General features: G+C 41.5%; 1 protein-coding gene across 1 annotated transcript in view; it reads right to left on the reverse strand.

Moving 5' to 3' along the window:
• LOC311060871 (GH3 domain-containing protein-like) overlaps window positions 1-397 on the reverse strand; it is a 57,549-nt gene extending 57,152 nt beyond the window's left edge. The window contains exon 1 of the mRNA XM_084079235.1: window positions 171-397. Within this exon, the coding sequence (XP_083935361.1) occupies window positions 171-255 (85 nt within the window). The 5' untranslated portion in view covers window positions 256-397. The remainder of the gene's footprint in view (window positions 1-170) is intronic.
• Between the last annotated feature and the right edge of the window lie 22,040 nt (window positions 398-22,437).

Genomic DNA, 22,437 nt, shown 5'->3' on the forward strand with positions numbered 1-22,437 from the left:
TTTATGTAGATGTACGGACCAAAAAGGGAGAAAGTGCAAACACCAGGTTGAAGTTCATCCATGACTGTCATATGATATATGACAATCATGTTTCAGGGCTGGTAAATGACATGATGATCATTTTGTAGCAAAACAGGCCAAACATGTGGTGATTAATACTGTCTTTATACCTTGATTGTGTCCAACGATGGCAACAGTGATGGAGAGGACTGCAACGGCCAGCTGCCACGCAACGTGAAGCCACGACGATGCCATCTGAGACAAGTGAAGGTGTCCACACTGTCCAGTGTCCAGGGATCATGGATTTACGGGCTTAAACTGTTTTAAACAATAACTTTATTTGGCCTGCATTGGAGAAACGATCAAAGTTTCTTCACCCCCACTTGCGCAGTTTTGTCTCACTTCCGTGTTTTGTTTTCAGCATGCTTCTCTGATTGGCTAAGAAAACGACGGGCGTTGGTCTGTACGACACACCCCCTTTCAAAAGTCTTGAAAGAAATTAACATGATATTAATATAATATTATTTTATACACATGATCCAACCATGTGAACAATGATGGCCAAAAAAAAATCAATTAAAGGTATTAAGGAGGTACAAGCTTTGATCAACTGACTGACTGGACTGACTGATTGGATATTATTAAAGCGTTTGGAAGATACAACTCAATATGAATGGAAACAATATTTTTGCACAGATCTTGATGCATTCATCAACAGTTTAATGTTATTAAACCAATGTGTGCCATATTTCACATATGTGTAACACACTGAAGGAAACTTTGATACAAACTGTTAATTTGGAATAAATACAGTAATTAATAGTATTCCACTCTTATTATATAACCATACTGATATCTGAACAACATGGATACTCAGGATACAGCTGTGTGATGTTAGCATGCCAAGTGATAACCCTCTAAATTATTTGCCAACAGAAAGGCCAGTGGAAAAAAACATAACTTCAGCAAACTAGGAGGAGGGGGAGGAGAGGAAGCTAGCATGGGGGGAGAACAGAGAGGAGAACTTGCATGGAGGAAACACATTACAAGATGTCAGAAACCTAAAGATAGACCGTTCCACAGAGAGCAGAGGAGATACAGAGTTCAGCCTGACACCCATCCATTCCATTCCCTACCTTTTCCCAGTGCACACGACCAGTTCACCCAGAGACAGACAGACAGATACATGTATAACTAGATAAAGTGCTCCTCGGAGCACAGGTCTCCGCCAGGTCAGATACGTTATTGTGGCCTCCTGGTGGCGCTATAATAGGCCAATGTGAAAAGGGTGCCATTTATTCTTAGGTCGTTCACGGCAATCGGACACTGCATTCATGATTTGAAGCATTTTGTTCCAAAAATGTGTTTTGCTAAATTAGACCTGCTGGTGGCGCTATAACAGGCCAATGTGAAAAGGGTGGCATTTCTTCCTCGGCCTAGTGGGAATGTGCGTGTGAAATTTCACGGAAATCGCACGCTGCGTTCATGGTTTGAGGCAGTTTGTTCAAAACGGACCAATCCTGCAAACTTTGGTTGGCAACCTTAACCAATAAGGATGGAATATGGGAAATCGGACAGATCAGGGTTGATCACATGACTATAGAGATACTGTGTACCGATTTGCATGACGTTTGGTTAAAAACTGTAGGAATAATGTGAAAAAATGGGTTTTGCACAAATCGGCCTCCTGGTGGCGCTATAACAGGCCCATGTGAAAAATTTGAGGCAGAGGTTCTGAATTGGCATCCAGGGAGTGTGTGTGCACAGTTTCGCAGCGACCGGGCCAACGGTGCCGGAGATTTGGTGGTAACACACGGACGGACACACGGACGGACGGACGGACACACGGACGGAGGGTAAAACATACTCTCTCGCCATGCCTTACGGCCTGGCGGAGACAATGAATTATTGATCCCTGTGGGAAATTGCAGGTGGTGTAGCAGCAACAGCAGTAAGCATGAAACACAGCATACACACAGGCAAGAGTAGAGAGACAAGAATACGCTAAAATAATATGATGATAAACAAACAGACCCTAGCAATCTTTACCATATTTCTTGTCCATGTAATATGGTCTGAGTTTATTCCATAAGTCTGCAGTGCTCTACGGAGTGCAAAACACACGTAGAGGACTGGTCCTGTCCATGCTGGTCCCTTTGTTTGAATTGATTTCATAGACTGATCAGCTGGTTGACACATTTTGGTCGTATACTCTATAACTACTTTATAATTGTTATATCAAACTGGACAGATATGAGGGCTGCTGGCTGTCATTTAAATTCCAGGGTGTATTTGTGTCTGCCCCTGATCATGGGTTCTTCTCTTCAACACCTAAAAAAAAGAACAGAAAATTACTCAAGTGAAACCACAGACCAGGTTTTGATTCCTAGGGTGGTCAAGAGAGGAGCTGGTTATTTTGTGAGTACAAGTAAAGAAAAAAGACAAATAACCACACACAGCATATAGATGATTTATCCACCTCCACCAAAACTGCCCTTTGTCAAGGTGCAAATGACACGTTTGGCTGAATTGTTGTGTGCAGTATTCCTGAGTCTACAGACTATAGAGTTAAACCAAAGACTGGAGATATGTAGACCATAGGCTGGAGGCATAAGAGTATAGGGTAAGATAGACTGCTGGTATAAGGTTGTAGGTTTAGATCAGAGATTGGTGGTATAAGGTATAGGGTTAGATCATAGACTGGTGGTATAAAGTTATAGGGTAAGTCCATAGACTGGAGGTATGACGGCACAGCACCTCATCAGCCTTGTAAATGTTGCGCTCACCTGTTTCATCTCCACGGTGATGTCTGATAAAGAAAGAAGACATAGACTAATGAACTTGTAATACACAAGAATAGGTTATATAATCACATGCACATCTTTACTTGTAAATGGTGCTGGCTGAGAAAGATTTCAGGGTAAAAAGCATAGAAATCCACACATAATCTCACATGGTACCTTATGAACTTGTACTAACACAAATGAACACGCTGTTTAATGAACGAACCTGCCCAACAAGATGGAGGCAGAAGCAGGGATCCATCAACACAAACGCCATGGCACAGCTCGGCAAGCCAGGACATCTCTTCTGGGTTGTCAACAAAAACCTCCTCTGGTTCATCCACGCATTGCTCAACCTCTGCTATGATAATCACAGATACAGAAAGACTGAATATTTCAAATATTATGCTTTTGTTTCTACAGTATATGCAACGAATGACGGTTGAATTGACACAATAATTAAAGGTACAGAGGTGCACTGACCAAAAAAGATATGAAAACATGAATTCTAATGCATTTAGTTTTGTGATAAGTATCCATTTCTCCACAAGTCAGAACATAAAATGGCTTTTAGAGAGACGGAGTGCAGCTTTATTCGTCATATCACTATACTAACACTGTCAATTTAACATGTTGAATGGATCCAAAGATCATTAAAATCACTGTCAGAACAAGGATGAAGAATAGGGAAAAAAAGGACAGCAAAATATTTGGCAACAATCTGTTGACCATCACATTCCACGTTCACATCCGAGTGGTAACCGGGAAGTTTCTGACTTCCAAGTAAGACAAATCAACATGAATGGTTGTCCAATCATGCTGAGATGTCATGTAAACACCAGGAGAACACACAACGATCACAGCAAAACCTTTGATGGGTGCGGCCATAGCTGAATGAGGGTGGGGGCGGCCATAGCTGAATGGTTAGTGAGCCCGCCTAGGGAGCCAGAAGGCCCTGGTTGCCCCAGGTTCGATTCTAGGCCATGTCAGCATATGTGTCGATGAAATGAAATTTGTCCCTGAGCAAGACTCTTAACCCCTAATTGCTCACAGGTTCTCATTGGAAACAAGACCGCAAGGACTTTCATGAACGACCTGTTAAAAGGAATTATCCTTATCAATCAATAACAGCATACTTTTAGGCTTTCAAGCAGACTCTCTAGTTTCTGTTTCTGCATTAAATACAGTGGGATACGGTCAATTTGTTATACTGTAGATGTAATGAAAGCAGCTGAACTATTGGGCATCCATTTTGTTCTGATCTAAACCACTTGAATGTTCTGAGGTGGGAAGTTCCACGTGAGAAACGTACCAGTTCCCACTTGGCATGAAAGCACCATAATTGATGGAGCACTTTGAACCTACAGTAAATAAGCCACACGCCCCTGGATTTCACTTCACCTCTATACCTTCTGTTCGACTGACCAAATGCTCCTCCTCTTCTTCTCTGCGACAGTCCCTTCTCATTGCAGTGGGTAAGGCCATCACATCACTATGATCAGACTTAGACATGGAGGATGCAAGACTCTCCTCTGTGATGCTACGTAGCTTCCGTTTCAGGTCTGCCTGGTCACAGATATAGGCCTCTCTGTAGGACTGAGCAGCTGGAGAGAGAGAGAGAGAGAGAGAGACACAGACAGACAGACAGACAGACAGACAGACAGACATTAACAAAGTATAAAATGTACTATTCACTGCCAATAAAGGATACTGAACTTAACTAAGGGAGATAATGACAGGTTATCCTCAGCCACATGCAAACACAGACAAAGACAAAAATGAAAAATAATGCAAAATGTAAAAGAAATTTAAATTCAGTTACCAAATATAATTTGGTACCCAAACACCCCTGTATGAATGGACTTGAATGAGTAAAATAGCAGATCTGCGAGCTCACAACGAATCGCATCACTACGTGTTGAGAGCTTGTAGATTGGCTATTTTCAATATTTGTCTTACGATGAAGTATATATAGGGCCCAAGACCCTATGTAATTAACTCACCGTTTCTGTCTTCCAGGAGCTGTATGTGTCTGACGGTGTGTCTGGTGTTCATGTGGAAGCGGTGGCTGTCAGTCAGATGTCTCAGGATGTGTTTGGAGTGGAAGGCTGTGGAGGTGAAGTAGACCAGCTTGGGGAGACACAGAGAGCCTATGGCATGCACCTCAAACCTCCTGCCCTGGAGGAGAAGGAGGAGAGGAGGACGTTTTGGTTTCTGGAGTCAGTTCACTGCCAGACTTCTTAATATGCCTCTTTTCAAATACAGAGGGTAGCCCAGAATCTTCCATAATCCGTGAAGTTCTGTGATGTTTTTTTTTGTTAACGTGATCAGCTATTTTAATCATTTTAGACCCTTTTTAAAGTATAAGTTCTAGGTTCTGGGTTTCCGGAACACAGGGTTAGTACCACCTCTCGGGCAGGGCCTAAATTAGGCTCTGAGAAACGTATCTGAAACGAAGCAGTAGCGTATGGAAACAAATCCAGGTCCTGTGAAATACATTTCATGGCACAGCACGGTTCACTTACAGTATTTCTTATAGTTGAAAAGAGCCAAAATATTGAAAATGATAAGAATGAGCCTGGTTTAGTCCTTTCTTTAATTTGATGTGTGTGTCTGACTGTGCATGTGCATGCATGTGTTAGGCGGCATACCTGGAAGGTAATTTGGTCTATATCAGTCCAACAGAAATCATATAACCGAGATTGCTTTCCCTCCACCTCCTTCACACAGGTCAGGAAAGAGGGGAAAAAAAGGTGACATGTTTACATTAAACATGGCAATGGTTCATGTATCAGTCCCACACTTTATTAACAATGCAAAAGAACTCCCTTCAGCCGTACCACCCATAGCCAGTTCTCCATTAAAGACAGAGGTTCTTTACTCTGGAATACACACACATACACCATCTTCACTCAGTAACTATAAACATAGACTGATGAATCAAGCCTCTCCACTTGCTTCTACCATATAACGTAGCTTTCTGCACACACACACACACACACACACACACACACACACACACACACACACACACACACACACACACACACACACACACACACACACACACACACACACACACACACACACACACACACACACACACACACACACACACACACACACACACACACACGCGCGCACACACGCACACTCAATACACAGACACTTACACCAACACATTCAACTGCACACAAGGTCTTTGTTGTTTGTCATGTCTTATGTTTGATTATTATGTTTAACTTGATTATGTTTAACTACTTGTTTGTTATTTTTTAGGTGAGAACCCTTTATAAGCCCTTTATGGGTTTCTTTTCTCACCTGCACTTATTTCTGTATTGTTTTTAATAATGTTACCTTTGTAATTTTTTTTATTGTGCAAATAAATACATCAAAATCGAACTCTTACAGCACCCACCTGGTACACATGTATTCCTCTGGGCGCCAGTCCCAGAAGGATTGAGCTTTTCCTCTCTTTTTTCTCCTGTATGTGAATGACAGATTGAGACAATGAAAGCAAAATACTAAACATACACTACAATCTGCAGCTAATACATTATAGTGGATGCAAATGTCTGTACATACTGTACAGCAGTGGTTCTCAAACGTTTTCATGTCAAGGACCCCCCAAAATGATATGTATTTGGCCGCGGACCCCCCATCTCAAACATTTGGACCCCCAGAAGCCAAGATTTGAGTTACAAATGTTCAAATTAAACGAATATACAAAGATTTGCACAAACTTTCAGAATTTTTCAAAAATAGCAGATCTATAGTATATCTGCTATTTTTGAATAGCCAAAGAATAAAAGGTTAAACGTATTGTGACACATTTAGCTGGGGACCCCCTGGAACTCCCTCAAGGACCCCACTTTGAGAACCATAGTGTACAGCAGTCTTTTTTATATATATTTTTTTTATCTTTGTGTATATATGCTTTATTGCTAAATATTATGGTTTTAATTATAAGCGATATACAGACATTCATAAACAATTTTAAAAGGGTGGGTTCGTTATTTGGGCGCTTTCCCCCTAAATTGTTTTTTCAAACACAGCTGGGTGAAGTGCATAGATTTTATTTTATTCCAGCAACGGACTGGAATAAAATGTGTAATAAAATGTGATGGGTAATAATAAAGCTTTTATTCCTGAGGTGGGGAAACATGTTTTCTGTGAAGTTTAAATAGTTTTACTGACCTTTACTGAAGGTCTGAACAACCATAACAACGGTCACACCCAAATTGTGACCTATCGAATCTCGTCTGTCTTCGTCACTTCCTGTTTCTTAATGCGATCTAATAATTATTGTTTTTTTTCCAATGTGTCACTTTAATGACGAAAGATTGTCTATTCTTTTTTTTTAATTAAAACAAAATAAATAAGTAATACACTTAAAAAATACAAATTGTTACGGTGATGTAATGTCATCATCATCACTAACAGTGGTGGGAAAAGTACTTTTTTAGTTTTACTCAAGTAAAAGTATCAATACTGCAATGAAGAAATATTCAGTGCAAGTAAAAGTCCGGTAATCAAAATTTACTTGCGTAAAAGTACAAAAGTATTGGCATCAAAATACCAAAAGTAATTTAAAAAACTATTTATTACATTACATTACATTACAGTCATTTAGCAGACGCTTTTATCCAAAGCGACTTACAATAAGTGTATTCAACATAGGTAGGGAACGAAAACTACTAATCACCAGAAGTTTACAGTAGTAGTACATTTCCTGCAAAAACAAGCAACCAAGAGTATACCTAGCGCTAAGGTAAAAGTGCAATATATCAGCTACCTACTTTCTTAAACAGATGAGACAAAAATGGCAAAATCAAATGAGCACGAGCTAAAACAAATAAGTGTATCGACTAAACAAGATCCAATAAAACAATACAAAAATAAAACAAGAGTTTGTACAACTAGTTAACAACAAGTAGGCCAGGCAAAGAGGAAGGATAGTGTTTCCTTAAGAGGTGGGTTTTCAGCTTGCGGCGAAAGATGGGCAGTGACTCTGCTGTCCTGACATCAGTGGGAAGTTCATTCCACCACTGTGGGGCCAGAACAGAAAAAAGTCGTGACCGTGTCGATCAACCAGAAGGACCGTTGAGTGGCGAGGGAGTCAGTCGCCCCGAGGTGGCAGACCGGAGTGGTCGGGCAGGGGTGTGGGCATTGACCAAAACCCGGAGGTAAGAAGGAGCTGTTCCTTTCACTGCTCTATAGGCTAGCACCAGGGTTTTAAACTGAATGCGAGCTGCTACGGGGAGCCAGTGCAGAGAACGGAGAAGGATAGTTGTGTGGGAGAACTTGGGGCGGTTGAACACCAGACGAGCCGCAGCTTTCTGAACAAGCTCCAGAGGTCTGATGGCTGATGCCGGAGCACCAGCAAGGAGGGAGTTGCAGTAGTCCAGGCGGGAGATGACAAGAGCCTGGATGAGCACCTGGGCTGTTTTCTCCGTGAGGAAGGGGCGAATCCTCCTGATGTTGTAGAGGAGGAATCTGCAGGACCGTGTCACTGATGCGATGTTAGCCGAGAACGACAGTTGATCGTCCAGGGTCACACCCAGATTCTTCGCAGTCCGAGTTGACGTCACCACAGCATTCTCAATGGTGATGGCCATGTCTCGGTGAGGACAGCCCTTCCCCGGGATGAACATCAGCTCGGTCTTGTCCAGGTTGAGCTTCAGGTGGTTTGTCGACATCCACTCCGAGATGTTAGCCAGACAAGCAGCAATGCGTGCCTCCACTTGTGTGTCAGAGGGGGGGAATGAGAGGATCAGCTGGGTGTCATCGGCATAGCAGTGGTAGGAAAAGCCATGGGAGTGGATGACAGCACCAAGAGATGTAGTGTAGAGAGAGAAAAGAAGAGGACCCAGAACCGAGCCTTGGGGAACCCCAGTAGTGAGCCTGTGTGGTTCTGACACAGACCCTCTCAGCATCACCTGGTAGGAGCGACCCGTCAGGTAGGATGCAAACAGGGAGAGTGCAGAGCCTGAGACACCCATCCCCTCGAGGGTGGAGAGGAGGATCTGGTGGTTCACTGTGTCGAACGCTGCGGACAGGTCCAGGAGTATCAGGACGGAGGAGAGAGAGTTCGCTCTAGCGGCATGGAGCGACTCCGTCACTGCCAGGAGGGCAGTCTCTGTCGAGTGACCCACTTTGAACCCCGACTGGTTGGAGTCCAGGAGGTTGTTCTGGTGGAGGTAGGAAGACAGTTGTTTAAAGACAGCACGTTCGAGAGTTTTAGATAGGAAGGATAGAAGGGAAACCGGTCTGTAGTTCTTGATCTCAGAGGGGTCAAGTGTCGGTTTCTTCAGGAGGGGGGTGACTCTGGCAGTCTTGAAAGCAGAGGGAAAGTAGCCAGACGTCAGAGAGGTGTTAATAAGGTGGGTTAAGAAGGGAAGGAGTTCAGGTGCAGAGGACTGCAGCAGAGGGGATGGGACCGGGTCCAGGGAGCATGAGGTGGGGCGACTAGAGGTAACAAGGAGAAGGACCTCTGTAGAGGAGAGGGGAGAGAAGTGGGATAGATTTTATAAAAATATATAAAAATATTTTAAAAATACATTTTAAATGCACACGTGTTGTTAGCTTGTAAATAAGGCTGAAGTGGTTAATGTATGTTTTGTTTTGTAACAATAATCAAAGAGTAGAGTAGAAGTATAGAAAATTGGAAATAATATGGTAAAGTAAAAAAAAAAGTAACTAAAAATTGTACTTCATAACTTGAGTAAAAGTACTTAAGTAAAAGTACTTAAGTACTTGAGAAACAAGTACTTAAGTACTTGAGTAAAAGTACTTGAGTACTTGAGTAAAAGTATTTGAGTACTTGAGTAAAAGTACTTAAGTACTTGAGTAAAAGTATTTGAGTACTTGAGTAAAAGTTCTTGAGTACTTAAGTACAAGTACTTAATTACTTTCCACCGCTACCTACCTGGGGTGGCGACTGGGCGGCGAAGACCCCCAAAATCATGGTTCTCAAAAAACTTAACTTAACTTAACCTTAACTTTGACCGTTGCACAAACTGCGCATGCGCAGAGAGTTGTATACGAAACGTCACAAATTGTGACGTTTCGTTCACGACAGCTGTCCAATGAACGACCGCGAATCGCTCGCTCGCGCAGGTCTCCAGATTTAAAAGCCTCAGCACCGCGCCAAAGTCTTCAGATGTGTTTGATCAGAGTCACAGTACAGGCAGACGCATCTCCTTGTTGCTCATCAGAACAACTAGGACAACATAACTACAGCAAACCAGAGGAATTACATCAGAGGATTCTGCACTTGTTATTAGGTTTATCTTTCTAGATTTAGGCTTTTAGGATTCTTTTAGGATTCTACTTTGTCCTTTTAGGCTTTTTCATCTCCATCACCAACTCCATCCTCCGTCATCTGACGTTCTTCAACCGGCTTTCAACAACCAACGTGAGTTTGATATTTGTTTAATATGCTCGGGGTTTAGGGGAAATGACATTTTAATGCTATTCATGCCGTTTAAAACACCTATTTGTTGACATGTTTGATTGTAGAGTGAGTTAACGTCGTGCCATTGTCATCATAATTCAAATTCATGCTTGTCAAAAGAAGCTAGACGTTGTGTTGTTTAAAAAAAACGTTTTCTCAGCGTTTCTTGTCTAAAGAACAGCGTGTTTGTAGATCTGTTATGCTTGTTGTGTTACCGTTGCTTGTCATCTAGGTTGAAATGAGTTCCATTTCAAATCTATAGCTTGAGTTAACATCTTTAGAAGCTGTTGTCATCATGCTTAGAAGTAGCTTGTTATAGACGTTAGTTAGGTGGTGGTGATTTAAAAAAAAAAACACACACAAAAAAACCGTTACAACGCGTTCTTTACAGATTAGGGGGAAATGTCATTTTAATATGACGTTGGTCTTTAGAAGCCCAAAATAAGCTAGTTTGTAGTGTTGTTGATACAAAAAAAAAACGTTACAAAACGTTCTTTGCTTGTGAAAAATGACATTTCCCCCTAATCCATTTAAAACGTCTCAATTGAATGTAACAAGGGTAGCTGTAGAATACAACCCTCGTAGAGTTGTAGGGTTCACCCCCCATGGACACATATCTTTCAATAAAGAAGTGTTTTAATGCCGTCTGTGGCAGATTCTGTCGGAAGTTCCCAATGGGCGGCAGTGACGGGTAGTGACGGGTAATGGCGGGGCGCATCTGGTGAAACCCGGAATTACACTAAATGTAAACAGGAAGTAAACGAGGGTGAAAAAATGGCCTTCGGCCACAGACGGCATTAAAACACTTCTTTATTGAAAGATATGGATTATTGCATTAAACTACTACCGCGTAGAGACAGTTAACATTTGGGGTGTGGGGGTAAGCACCTTTATTTTCAATTTGTACACGTTTGGAGTGTCTACGGGGCATAGTGCAGAAAGTCCAGGTCTCCAAGGGGCGTGAATCCTACAACTCTCGTAGATTGAAAACGTCAGAATCATAAATACGTCTACGAGGGTTGTATACTACAGCTATAACAACCTTATCATGGGCTTGTAGATCTGATCTTTTTTTTTGCACAGACAATTTTGAGGTATTTTGAGGTATTTTTTACTTTAATTGAGTATTTCCAATTTTCAATACTTTTACTTCTACTCCACTACATCTCAGAGGCAAATATTCCACGTTTACTCGACTACAATAATTTGAAAACTTTACTTACTACTTTGTAGATTTTGATTATTACAAAAGATATATTAACCACTTCATCAGCCACTTCATCAACAGACATTTCGGCCATTTGAAAACGTACTTACTTCTAACCGAGTACTTCTACATTGCAGTAATGATACTTTTACTTAAGTAAAAAATGTGAGTACCTTTTCTACCACTATTTTTTGTAATCTTGTTTGAACTACATGTTTATTGTTCCCCCTCTCTCTCATACAGTATCTATCTAGGACCATGCCGTCTTGCTGTGTTAACCAGTGTCCTGAGGGCTCCTTGGGCCTGAAGAAGGAGTTGAAGGTTGTGGATGACAGGTAAATATACTCTCCAGCTTTTTGGAGTTTTATCCTTTTGACCAGTGGTTCTCAAAGTGGGGTCTGGGGACCCCCAGGGGTCATTGAGGGACTTCCAGCGGGACCTTGACAGATCTGTAACAAATGGAACCAAATGGACCCTTACGGGTCCATTTGGTTCCATTTGTACACACTCAGCGTTATTGTGGCCAGATCATGCTCACCAAACTGAGGCTCCTTGAAATTAAAAAGGTTTGACAACCACTGCTTTTGACAGATATGTAGAAATAATATATGGTCATCTATATGCATTATTGTTGTTAATAAAAACCTCAATATCAACAGCCTGCAGCAGTTGATGGCGGTGCAGCAGCTGAGAGCCAAGTACGGCATCAACATCAAGAGGGGGTTCAACGGAACCAAACAAACGGCAAAGACACCATCTACCAACACTGTGAGTCTATGGATAAACAAACCTTACTAACATGCATTGTCATTTACTTGAATGTGTCATTTTCTCACTGAGTCTTGTATGAGCATGTGACAAATACAACCTCTTGAATCTTGAGAAATCTAAGCACACTCACTCATCCCATCCCAGATTAAAGATCACATGTTTGTGCTTGAGTCTTAAAAGGCACATTCAATCAACTTGATTTCACATATTTTGTCCATTTGTCTTATGAAATCTAAAATGCTGTTTAATGTATTTTTCCTCAGGTGAAGGTTTTCGGAGTACAGCTGGCGAGCCTACCACAGTGTGAAACTGAACACGGTAGTGTACCAAGGTAAATGGAGACAGCTTGTTTAAAAAGCCACAAATAATGTCAGTTAATGTTTCTGTTCAAACGTTTTTTTTTGCTAATTTCATTTCATGTGTGTGCTTCCTCAGGTTTCTAGTCGATGCCTGTAAGATGCTTCTGCTTCACGTAGACACAGAGGGTCTGTTCAGGAAGGCAGGATCCATTGTTCGTCTGAAAGCACTCACGGTGAGTCTAGTTGATTTTAGTATTAGTAGTAGATGTTCTTTTCGTATTGCCATTTGTCCTGTGACCTTGACCCTGGGAGATGTCTAAATGACATGCTATCCAATCAGAGCTGGGCGATATGACTTTAAATCAATATCATGATTATTTCAAACTATAATTTTCTTAAACGGTGACATTTGCAGATCTACCAGCTCTGCTATTTTCACTATTTTTGCATCTCCTACCATTGTACAACGACATACTGTATAATACAGGGTTTGAGTGGTTAATCATATAAATCGATTTAGTCTGTTAGACTATTTCATGTTGATTCAAAAACGAATCATAAAAACTGTCCAGATTAAGTCTGTTACCGTTCTAAATATCGGTTTCGATGAATTGCCCAGCCCTATATCCAATGCACATATGTGTATAAATGAAGTCTAACACAATGTTTCATTGTTTCTTCAGGCCAAGCTGGATGCAGGTGAGCAGTGTGTGTCCACGGCTCTTCCCTGTGATGTGGCCGGCCTGGTGAAGCAATTCTTCAGAGATCTGCCAGAACCCATTCTGCCCACAGAGCTACATGAAGCGTTTCTGAAAGCCCAGCAGCTGAATGATGAGGAGGAACGCACCGCCGCAACATTGCTGCTGTCCTGCGCTCTGCCTCACAGAAACCGCTGTGTACTGCGCTACTTCTTCGACTTCCTCCAGAAGGTGTCCCAGAGGTAATATTAGACTGATGAAAGTGTGTTCACCAGCTTTTTTAATTAATGAATTATTTTACATGGCTTAATCTTATATTAAAAGACTGTTAAAAATATGTCCACACATCCCAGCTCCATAATATGCATTTTAATCTTTATTTGCTAATGTTTCATCCGTCTGATCTTCAAGAACAGACTGTTTTCTGATCTTGAAGACGGAGGGCAGACAGCCAAGACTTGATCAAATAAACATGAGTTTATATGGAACTGGACTCATTCTTACATGACTTGTATAGACCATATACATCCCGTACTGTTAACATTGCCCTCACACCTGGTCTGACCCAAATGTCACCTTTGCCATTATGCATATTTACCTTTTTATATATTACTATTCTTTCAGATTTTGCTTATATTTTCTTCTATGCGAGATCAATGTACCCAATGAATCAAATTCCCAATGAATGGATTCCAATTCTAATTGTACTCTGTGATTGTTGTTTGTGCCTACCCTAGGAGAGCAGAGAATAAGATGAACACCAGCAACCTGTCCGTCGTCTTCACGCCTAACTTCCTTCAATCTGGAGAGGGAACTGCCAAGATGAACGCCGGCACAGAGAAGCGGCTGAAGTTGCAGAGAGCAGTCATCCACTGCTTCATTGACAACGCTCAGGACCTATGTACGCCTCTAGACGTCACAGTTCATTTCTAATCTATGCCATTAATTTGGACAACAACCACTTACACCCAATATACTCCCCCCTGTCGATCAACTAATCAATGACTTTTTGTACTGGTTTGTGCGATAGGTGTGTCAGCCCTAGAGCAGAGAGAGGAGACACCAGAGCTGCCAGCAGGACAGGCAGAGGAGAGACCTGTATGGAAGAAGAGAGTTGCAAGGTGGATCCAAAGTCGGATCCTTGCGATTCGCAAGACATGGAGCTGCTGTCGGAGCCACCAGGTACCCCTTGGGGACATTTTCTTTTGCATCATACTGCTGTGTTGTGTAAAATTGTTTATGAGCAACAAGCCCAATAATCCTGTTTCTTCTGAGTGAACTCGATCATCCTCTCAAGAACTGAAACAGAATTAACATGATATTGCACTTGTTTAACATCTGTAGAGGCCCTTTTTAAGAACACGACTAACAAAAATGTTATCTCTCAATCTACTCAGGAGAGCACCAGCAGTTTCCGCACCACCGAAGACTAGGACTTCAGGCTGGCTTTCCTGCGCAAGGGATAAGAGTCCAAGAGTGAGTATCCATAAAGAACGGCTTTGATGGAATTATAGCAGTGGTTCTCAAACTTTTAATGTCAAGGATCCTCACATGAAATGATCTTGACCGTGTGAATCAAGAACATTTCCACATTCACTCCAGTGTCAACAAAGGGCTGCAACTATCAATTATTTTCTTAAAGATCACCTTTTTTTTCATCAATTACAGTAGTTTAATTAACTGTTGCAACCCTACATCAAAGTCCTATTGTGGGATCCTTTGTTTTTAACCGACCTGAAATGTGTTTTCTCTTCCCTCTAGAACAAAGAGGTGGCAGGCTGGAGAGCAGAGCAGTCAGCAGACCTGGGCTGGAGGAAGAGTGAGCGAAGCCTGCAGGAGCTGGACATGTTGCTGGAGCAGCTGGTCTCCCTCAGCCTGGTGCCTCGACGTCAGGCGCACATGGTGCGGTATCAAGACAAAAGATCGGCGACAAGGAGGAGTGTGCGAAAAAGTACAATGACATCTGCAGGCTCCGATCATCACAAGGCAATACCATGTTGATCTCATGCAGCTCCTTGGGCAGGACAAGAGAGCCACCTAACAGCAGCAGTACACCACCACAGTCTTGGTTGGTTCCGGCCTAGACGAGACTTTAAAGTGCCAATCCGGGCAAAAAGGCAGGTGATTGCCCTGTTTAAGGACACTTGACAATTGTAGGAACCTCCAGACTGACACGTCGGTCTGGAGAGACTGTGTGGTTTCCAGTTGAATGCTTTTCGTCAATGCTGGTGTTACAGGAGAGATCTGGGCATAACCTATGTATAGCCTTAGGGAATATAGTCTGTGCCTGTAATTTTATTTATTTTATCTAGCCTATGTATAGCCTTTGGGAATATAGGCTGTGCCTGTAATTTATTTTATTTTATCTAGCCTATGTATAGCCTTTGGGAATATAGGCTGTGCCTGTAATTCATTTTATTTTATCTAGCCTATGTATAGCCTTTGGGAATATAGGCTGTGCCTGTAATTTATTTTATTTTATCTAGCCTATGTATAGCCTTTGGGAATATAGGCTGTGCCTGTAATTTATTTTATTTTATCTAGCCTATGTATAGCCTTTGGGAATATAGGCTGTGCCTGTAATTTATTTTATTTTATCTAGCCTATGTATAGCCTTTGGGAATATAGGCTGTGCCTGTTATTTTATTTATTTTTATCTAGCCTATATGTATAGCGAGAGAAATGTTTGGCCTCGTGTAACATCCTTCGACACGGGTGTATGTTTGTGGAACAAACTTTTACTAGTCGGTGTGGCTCGCTTTTAGCCAAGATCCGAGTAGGATTAGGGGCTTCTACAAACCGCAAGAGCAGGGAACACTCCACCCAGAGCCCTGAAACCTCTACGGCAACAGTCGAGGTAACAGCCTGGATTAGGGGCTTCTTTCAACCGCAAGAGCAGGGAACACTCCACCCAGAGCCCTGAAACCTCTACGGCAACAGTCGAGGTAACAGCCTGGATTAGGGGCTTCTTTCAACCGCAAGAGCAGGGAACACTAGTCCACACAGAGCCCCGAAACCTCTACGGCAACAGTCGAGGTAACAGCCTGGATTAGGGGCTTCTACAAACCGCAAGAGCAGGGAACACTCCACCCAGAGCCCCGAAACCTCTACGGCAACAGTCGAGGTAACAACCTGGATTAGGGGCTTCTTTCAACCGCAAGAGCAGGGAACACTCCACCCAGAGCCCTGAAACCTCTACGGCAACAGTCGAGGTAACAGCCTGGATTAGGGGCTTCTTTCAACCGCAAGAGCAGGGAACACTCCTGACAGAGCCCTGAAACCTCTACGGCACCAGTCTCCTGCAAGATGGCGGCAGCAGTTGGGCGCGGGGCTGCCAGCTTCTCTGGCCGTACTAAGCCTGAAGTGTAATTAAATAGAGTTTTGCTTAAAAGTAATCCAAAAGTAACTGAAAGGGATTACGTTACTGACTACATTTCTTAGCAAGTAACTTGTAACTGTAGGGGATTCCTTTTTAAAAGTAACCCTCCCAACCCTGTCCATTATTTATAGGGCATTTGAGCCACAGACCAGCATTTGATGAGATTTAGACTCTCAGACCCAAAACTTAGACATTTCCAAACTCTGTCTATCTCAGACACTACTAGCAATGTTTACATTGTGCGGCAGTCAATAGTGATGTATAATGCAAAGTTACTCGGTGACATTTTCAATTTCCGATCCTTGATTGGAGGCTATATCACCATATACTGTACTTTTATACATTAGCATATATTTTGAACTGTATATTATTTATTTGACACAATTTCCCCAGCTTTTGACCACACATATACCGAGATGCACGTGCGTGCGCATACACGCGCGCATACCAAATTGTGTTGAAACAATGAACATGTAACCTACAGCCATGATTGGGGAGCACAGTGCTTGATCTTGGGAGGATCAATATCATTTTCTTTTCAAGAATCGTTTCAATTTTTTTTCTCTCTCCAAATGTGAATCATACATTTTTGAATCGTCTAATGTTCAATTGTACAGTCTTGAATCAATCAATTTGTCTCAAATGTACAGTCTTCAATCAGTTTGCAATCAATTATTTGTTTCAAATGTAGTCTTGAATCAATCAATTTGTAATCAATTATTTGTCTCAAATGTACAGTCTTGAATCAGCCATTTTTTAATCAATTAGTAATCAATTATTTATTTGAAATGTACAGTCTTGAATCAGTCAATTTGTAATCAATTCTTTCTGTGTGTGTGTGTGTGTGTGTGTGTGTGTATATAGTTTAAAAAACGTTATATATTGTTCTTTCATTAAATGTCTTAAATTTTTTCAAATGTTGGAGTCGTAGTGAATTTATTCACAATGTAAGGTAAATAGCACATTTTCCCTGTGCTGTTATGTTAGAAGTAGTGCAATTATTAACTATGGTCGAAGAAAATTGACACGGTGACCAATGTGCCCCCATATGGAACGATCGAAATTAAATGGTATAATGTATAATGGGAACCATAGCTGAATGGGGAAATTATTTTCGCTAACATCATGAATCCTGGCGTCCCTATTCTGGCCATGTCATAATAGGCAAACTACTGTGAAATGCTGTGAGCTTGTAGATCAGCTGTTTTCTGCGAAGAGATTTGGTTGTAGAGATAAGAAATGAGGGAACCAAGTACAGACCCATGGGGGACCTCTGTCAACAAAGTACATAGGATTTAAGTGATTCGATAATAGAGCAGTAGACAATGACTCTCTAAGATATGTAATATCCTCTAATGAGCAGCAGAGGGCACACATGTGCTATATTTGTGCTATATATCTTTTACAGCTCTTATCAGAGCTGCAATTAACTACTTAAACCCCATATGGTTGACCGGAGCCCCTCAGGGCTCTATACTAGTGTATTTTCTGGTATTATGGGGATAATCTGAGTTCCCAGAAGTTCTTGCAATTATGGGGAAGGATTTAGCTGAAAGTAGCAGATCGACAAGATCACAACAGGTTGTGAGCTTGTCATCTGCTATTTTCTGGGGTGAACAAGTTAAGGATTGTATTGTAGATCAGTCATATCCAGTTTGCATGTGTTACCTAACCTTCATATTGGAATTTTCAACTCTAATATAAACTCCATGTTTGCTCTCATATCTAAAATGTGGCCTACTTTTTATTAGTTTTACATTTTTTGCTAAATGCATTCATGGTGATTTCAAATGTAATGCATCAAAATTCATCATTGTTGCATAGGCCTACATCAACCTTGTTAAAAAGGGTAAAGAAAAGAAAAATGCTAATCCCTTCCATAGGAAGTCTTTATATCGTGACTCAAAACGATGCAATTTGAAAATCTTCAAATATGATTATTAAATGCTCTTCTTCTTAGAGCACAGACTGCATTTGTTTATAACGGAGATAACTCACAGTACTCTGTGCTTTGTTCTGTGATGGAGTTGGCTCTTCAGTGGGATGTGGAGTTTATTTCAAACACAGGGGTGGGTGAAGTTAAGTACATACATTTTATTATACATTTTATTCCATTTTATTCCATGAAAGAACGTATTCTCCACCAGAGGGAGTCCTTTGATCATTTAATCCAGGAATGAGAGGGGCATAATTCCACTGGCCGCTCTCTGACTCTTTAGCACCACGGAGAGCTCCAATTCCCAGTTAGAGGTTATACTAGTGTCAGCACCACTACAGCTACAGGTATTTGATGTATGGATGGACTGAACTGTTGATGCAGGTACAACTTTGTTTAACCACTATTGCTATTGTTTTTGATGCAGATGGAACAAGGCCAAAATGTTTGTGTATCTAGTGCACTGGTTTTCAACCCTTTTCATATCAAGGTCCATTATTTATAGGGCATTTGAGCCACAGACCAGCATTTGATGAGATTTAGACTCTCAGACCCAAAACTTAGAATGTTTTGCTTGGGTAAGGGTCCATTTGGTTTCATTTTACACTCTCAAGAGTTAAAGATCTATAAGGGTCCATTTGGTTACCAACTCTCCATCATTTAGCTGGGGACCACCTGGAACCCCCTCAAGGACCACTGGCGGTCCCCGGGACCACTGGTTGAGACGATAATATTGGTGTACAGCATGTCTGGCTTATAAATAAACAGTCCAGCATGCCTGCATTATAGCACACCTAATCAAGCCCTCATAGGAACATGTAATTTAAATCACTATTTGATTCTTTTTATTCTTTTCTATTGTTATATTTCCTGTGATCATACAGTGGAGGGCAAAGTAACTCCCTGTAAATGACAGTGTGATAGTTATTCCTCACCTGTCTCATTCTGTAGAAGGTGACTGGCCCGTCCTGCAGGCCGGTGGCATATTTGATAAACCGTAGGACGGCTTTTCCCGGGGACAGACCTCTCAGCTCTCTGTGCAGCGCTGGGCTGTGTTGGAGGACAAAGTCACGGCCACGACGCTTGACCAACTGGAGACGCACAAAAAAAAACACACACGCGCGTGTCATATTACTGAGTGATTGAAGACCCCTGACCTAAACAAATCCTTTTAATCCAATTTACTTCTCCTAGAGAGATATATAAAATAAAGTATTTTTCAAAACCATTAAGATTGTGTGCAGGTCCTTTAAAGCTACGATCCAGGCTTACTAAATCCCAACAGTTTTCTGAAAAAAAAACGTATGTTTCCATATCAGTGGTGCTCACACTTTGGGGTGAAGGACCCCCAAAATTATGTGTATTTGGCCGCCGACCCCCATCTCAAAATGTTTAGTTCCAGGGACCCCCCAAGAAGCAAAGAATAGAGTTAAAAAGGTTCGCTTTAAACAATATTATGTTCAAAGATATGCACACATTTTCACGATTTTTCAAAAATAGCAGATCTACAAGCTCATGAGCTTGTAGATCTACATAAAACTTACAGTTTGTAGATTTTACATTTTAAATGACACAGAGACACACACCCAAGACGGGAAGTAATCTTCAGGAAGAAAGTATTGTCTATGTATCTGGCTCCCCTCTTTCCCTCCTCCTCCTCCTCCTCCTCCTCTTTGTCTCTCCTCCTCTTCATCTCCCCTCTCCTCCTCTCCTATCTGTCTCTGCTCCAGGTCTCCCAGGTCTGCTTGCAGAGCAGCGGCTGCCAACTGGAAGAACAGCGCTTCTTGGTGGTGACCGCGGGAACGAAGCACTTTCTGTCTCATCTCGGTGTAATACAGCTGATGTTCCCTGCTGCTCCTGCAACAATAAAATGGCATACATTATATGAACTATGTCTATATTAGTATAGCTTTCTACACATTTGGAGAAATGTCTTTAAGAGAAAAAACAAGAAAAACTCACGAAATGAGTCGCTCGCTCTCTACAAAGTACTGCACCCTCAGAAACAAGACAAACGGTCCCTGGAAGTATTAAACATAACAAGAACCAGATATCAAAACTCTATTTCATTACTCTTTTGAGAGAGAATTATAGTAGTGTATTAGAAACTATTCATATAGGCTACTACTTTATAACTTTGTATGATATAGATGTATTAACATAACTGACAGTAACATTGAGCACCAAGTTAATGTTAACGAGTAAACCTTGAGAGACTAAATATGCAAAGCTTCAGTTCAACAATCAGCATTAATTGGTTTAGTCCCGACTCACTGTGAAAGATCCTCTCTTCCATTCGTTGCCAAAATACTTCCTCAGCTTTTGTTCCAAATCAATAAACAGATATTCGTCATCTGTGCAGACAACAGATAGGTAAACGAACAAATGGGGTGAGCAAAACAGCTGTACTTTCATTGACTGTCAGAGATGACCATAATTTGTTAAATCAATTAAGCCTTAATTCATACTCTGTTTAACTCAAGCTTTGTAGAAGCAAGGGCTTACTGTTTATTTACTTACAATTATGGCCAGTGAGTGGAATCAATCGTACAGTATGTGTGTGTGTGTGTGTGTGTGTGTGTGTGTGTGTGTGTGTGTGTGTGTGTGTGTGTGTGTGTGTGTGTGTGTGTGTGTGTGCGTGCGTGCGTGCGTGCGTGCGTGCGTGCGTGCGTTGTGTGCCTGCGTGCGTTTGTAGACACATTTTATTTGTCTATTTTGTATTCATAGGCTGAGGTCGAAAATCACATTAAAAAGGGTATATGTAGGTGAATGTACTTCTCAGGCATAGGCTATTGCTGTTATCACTGTAAACGTTTCCTCCCATGTGAAAACATCTCAACACTGCAGTAATAGCTTCTCCCCAGTTCTGCATTCCATACTAAATTAATTCAAAACATTTACTACGAACCCCCCCACACACAGAGAAAGGCACAGGCCCACACTCCTCTGTAGGCCTCTAAAATAATATTAATTATAATTCCTATTGATTCTATAGTCATGTGAAGCATGCCGTAAAAGAGCTATATATTGTGTAAATAATAATCATTTGACATAAACCCACCTCTGAAAAGAGTCAGACCAAACAGATGGAGATCTTCAATGCCAAGCAGCTGTGACACACGACTCAATGTCTCCTGGCCTGTAGCTTTCACCTACAGTACACACACACACACACACACACACACACACACACACACACAGGTGGGAGGAAATACAATTAGTTGCTGTACTTGAGTAACAGTTTTAAGGATCTGTAGGCTACTTTACTTCTAAATCTTAAATCTTTTGACTTATCTGACTTACCCTACCTTACCCTACCTTTAATAAAAAATTGACATGATCCTAGCTTAATTTGTATTATATTAAGCAGGTGAAACTCTCCTACCTTGACAGTGAGGTCCAGTTGCTCCTTGTTGGCTAGCAAGATGCACAGCCGTCGCTCCTGTCTTCTCCTCTTCATCATGTAAAACTCACAGAAGTCACGGTCACTTCTCTCTGGGTACTATGTATCTTATTTATACTTCCTGTACGTCTCTACCTGCTCATTCCTTTCTTATTGTTCACTATTGAGGCTTAAATGTGTCTCTTTACTCCTGTCCTGTGTTTGGTACTGCAGTGCTGTTATGATGACTGGATCTATCCATCCATCCATCTAACAGCACTCTCCTCCCCTCTGTCACTTTTCAATTATACTTGCTGTCCTCCTGTATCACTCCCACCATGCTCCCATCCTCCCTCTCTCCTTAACACATTAAATCCGGCATTTTTTATTTTGTAGCTATAACCATTACTTTATACTTTGGGCTATTCAAAAATAGCAGATCTACAAGCTCATAGAGTGAACATTTTTGCACATCTTTGAATATGTATGTTTTTTACGAAAACTTTGCTTCTGGGGATTCTACAAA

Source organism: Gymnoscopelus microlampas (genome assembly GCF_963454915.1).
Source record: "Gymnoscopelus microlampas genome assembly, chromosome: 14".
In the NCBI taxonomy this organism is placed as follows: domain Eukaryota; kingdom Metazoa; phylum Chordata; class Actinopteri; order Myctophiformes; family Myctophidae; genus Gymnoscopelus; species Gymnoscopelus microlampas.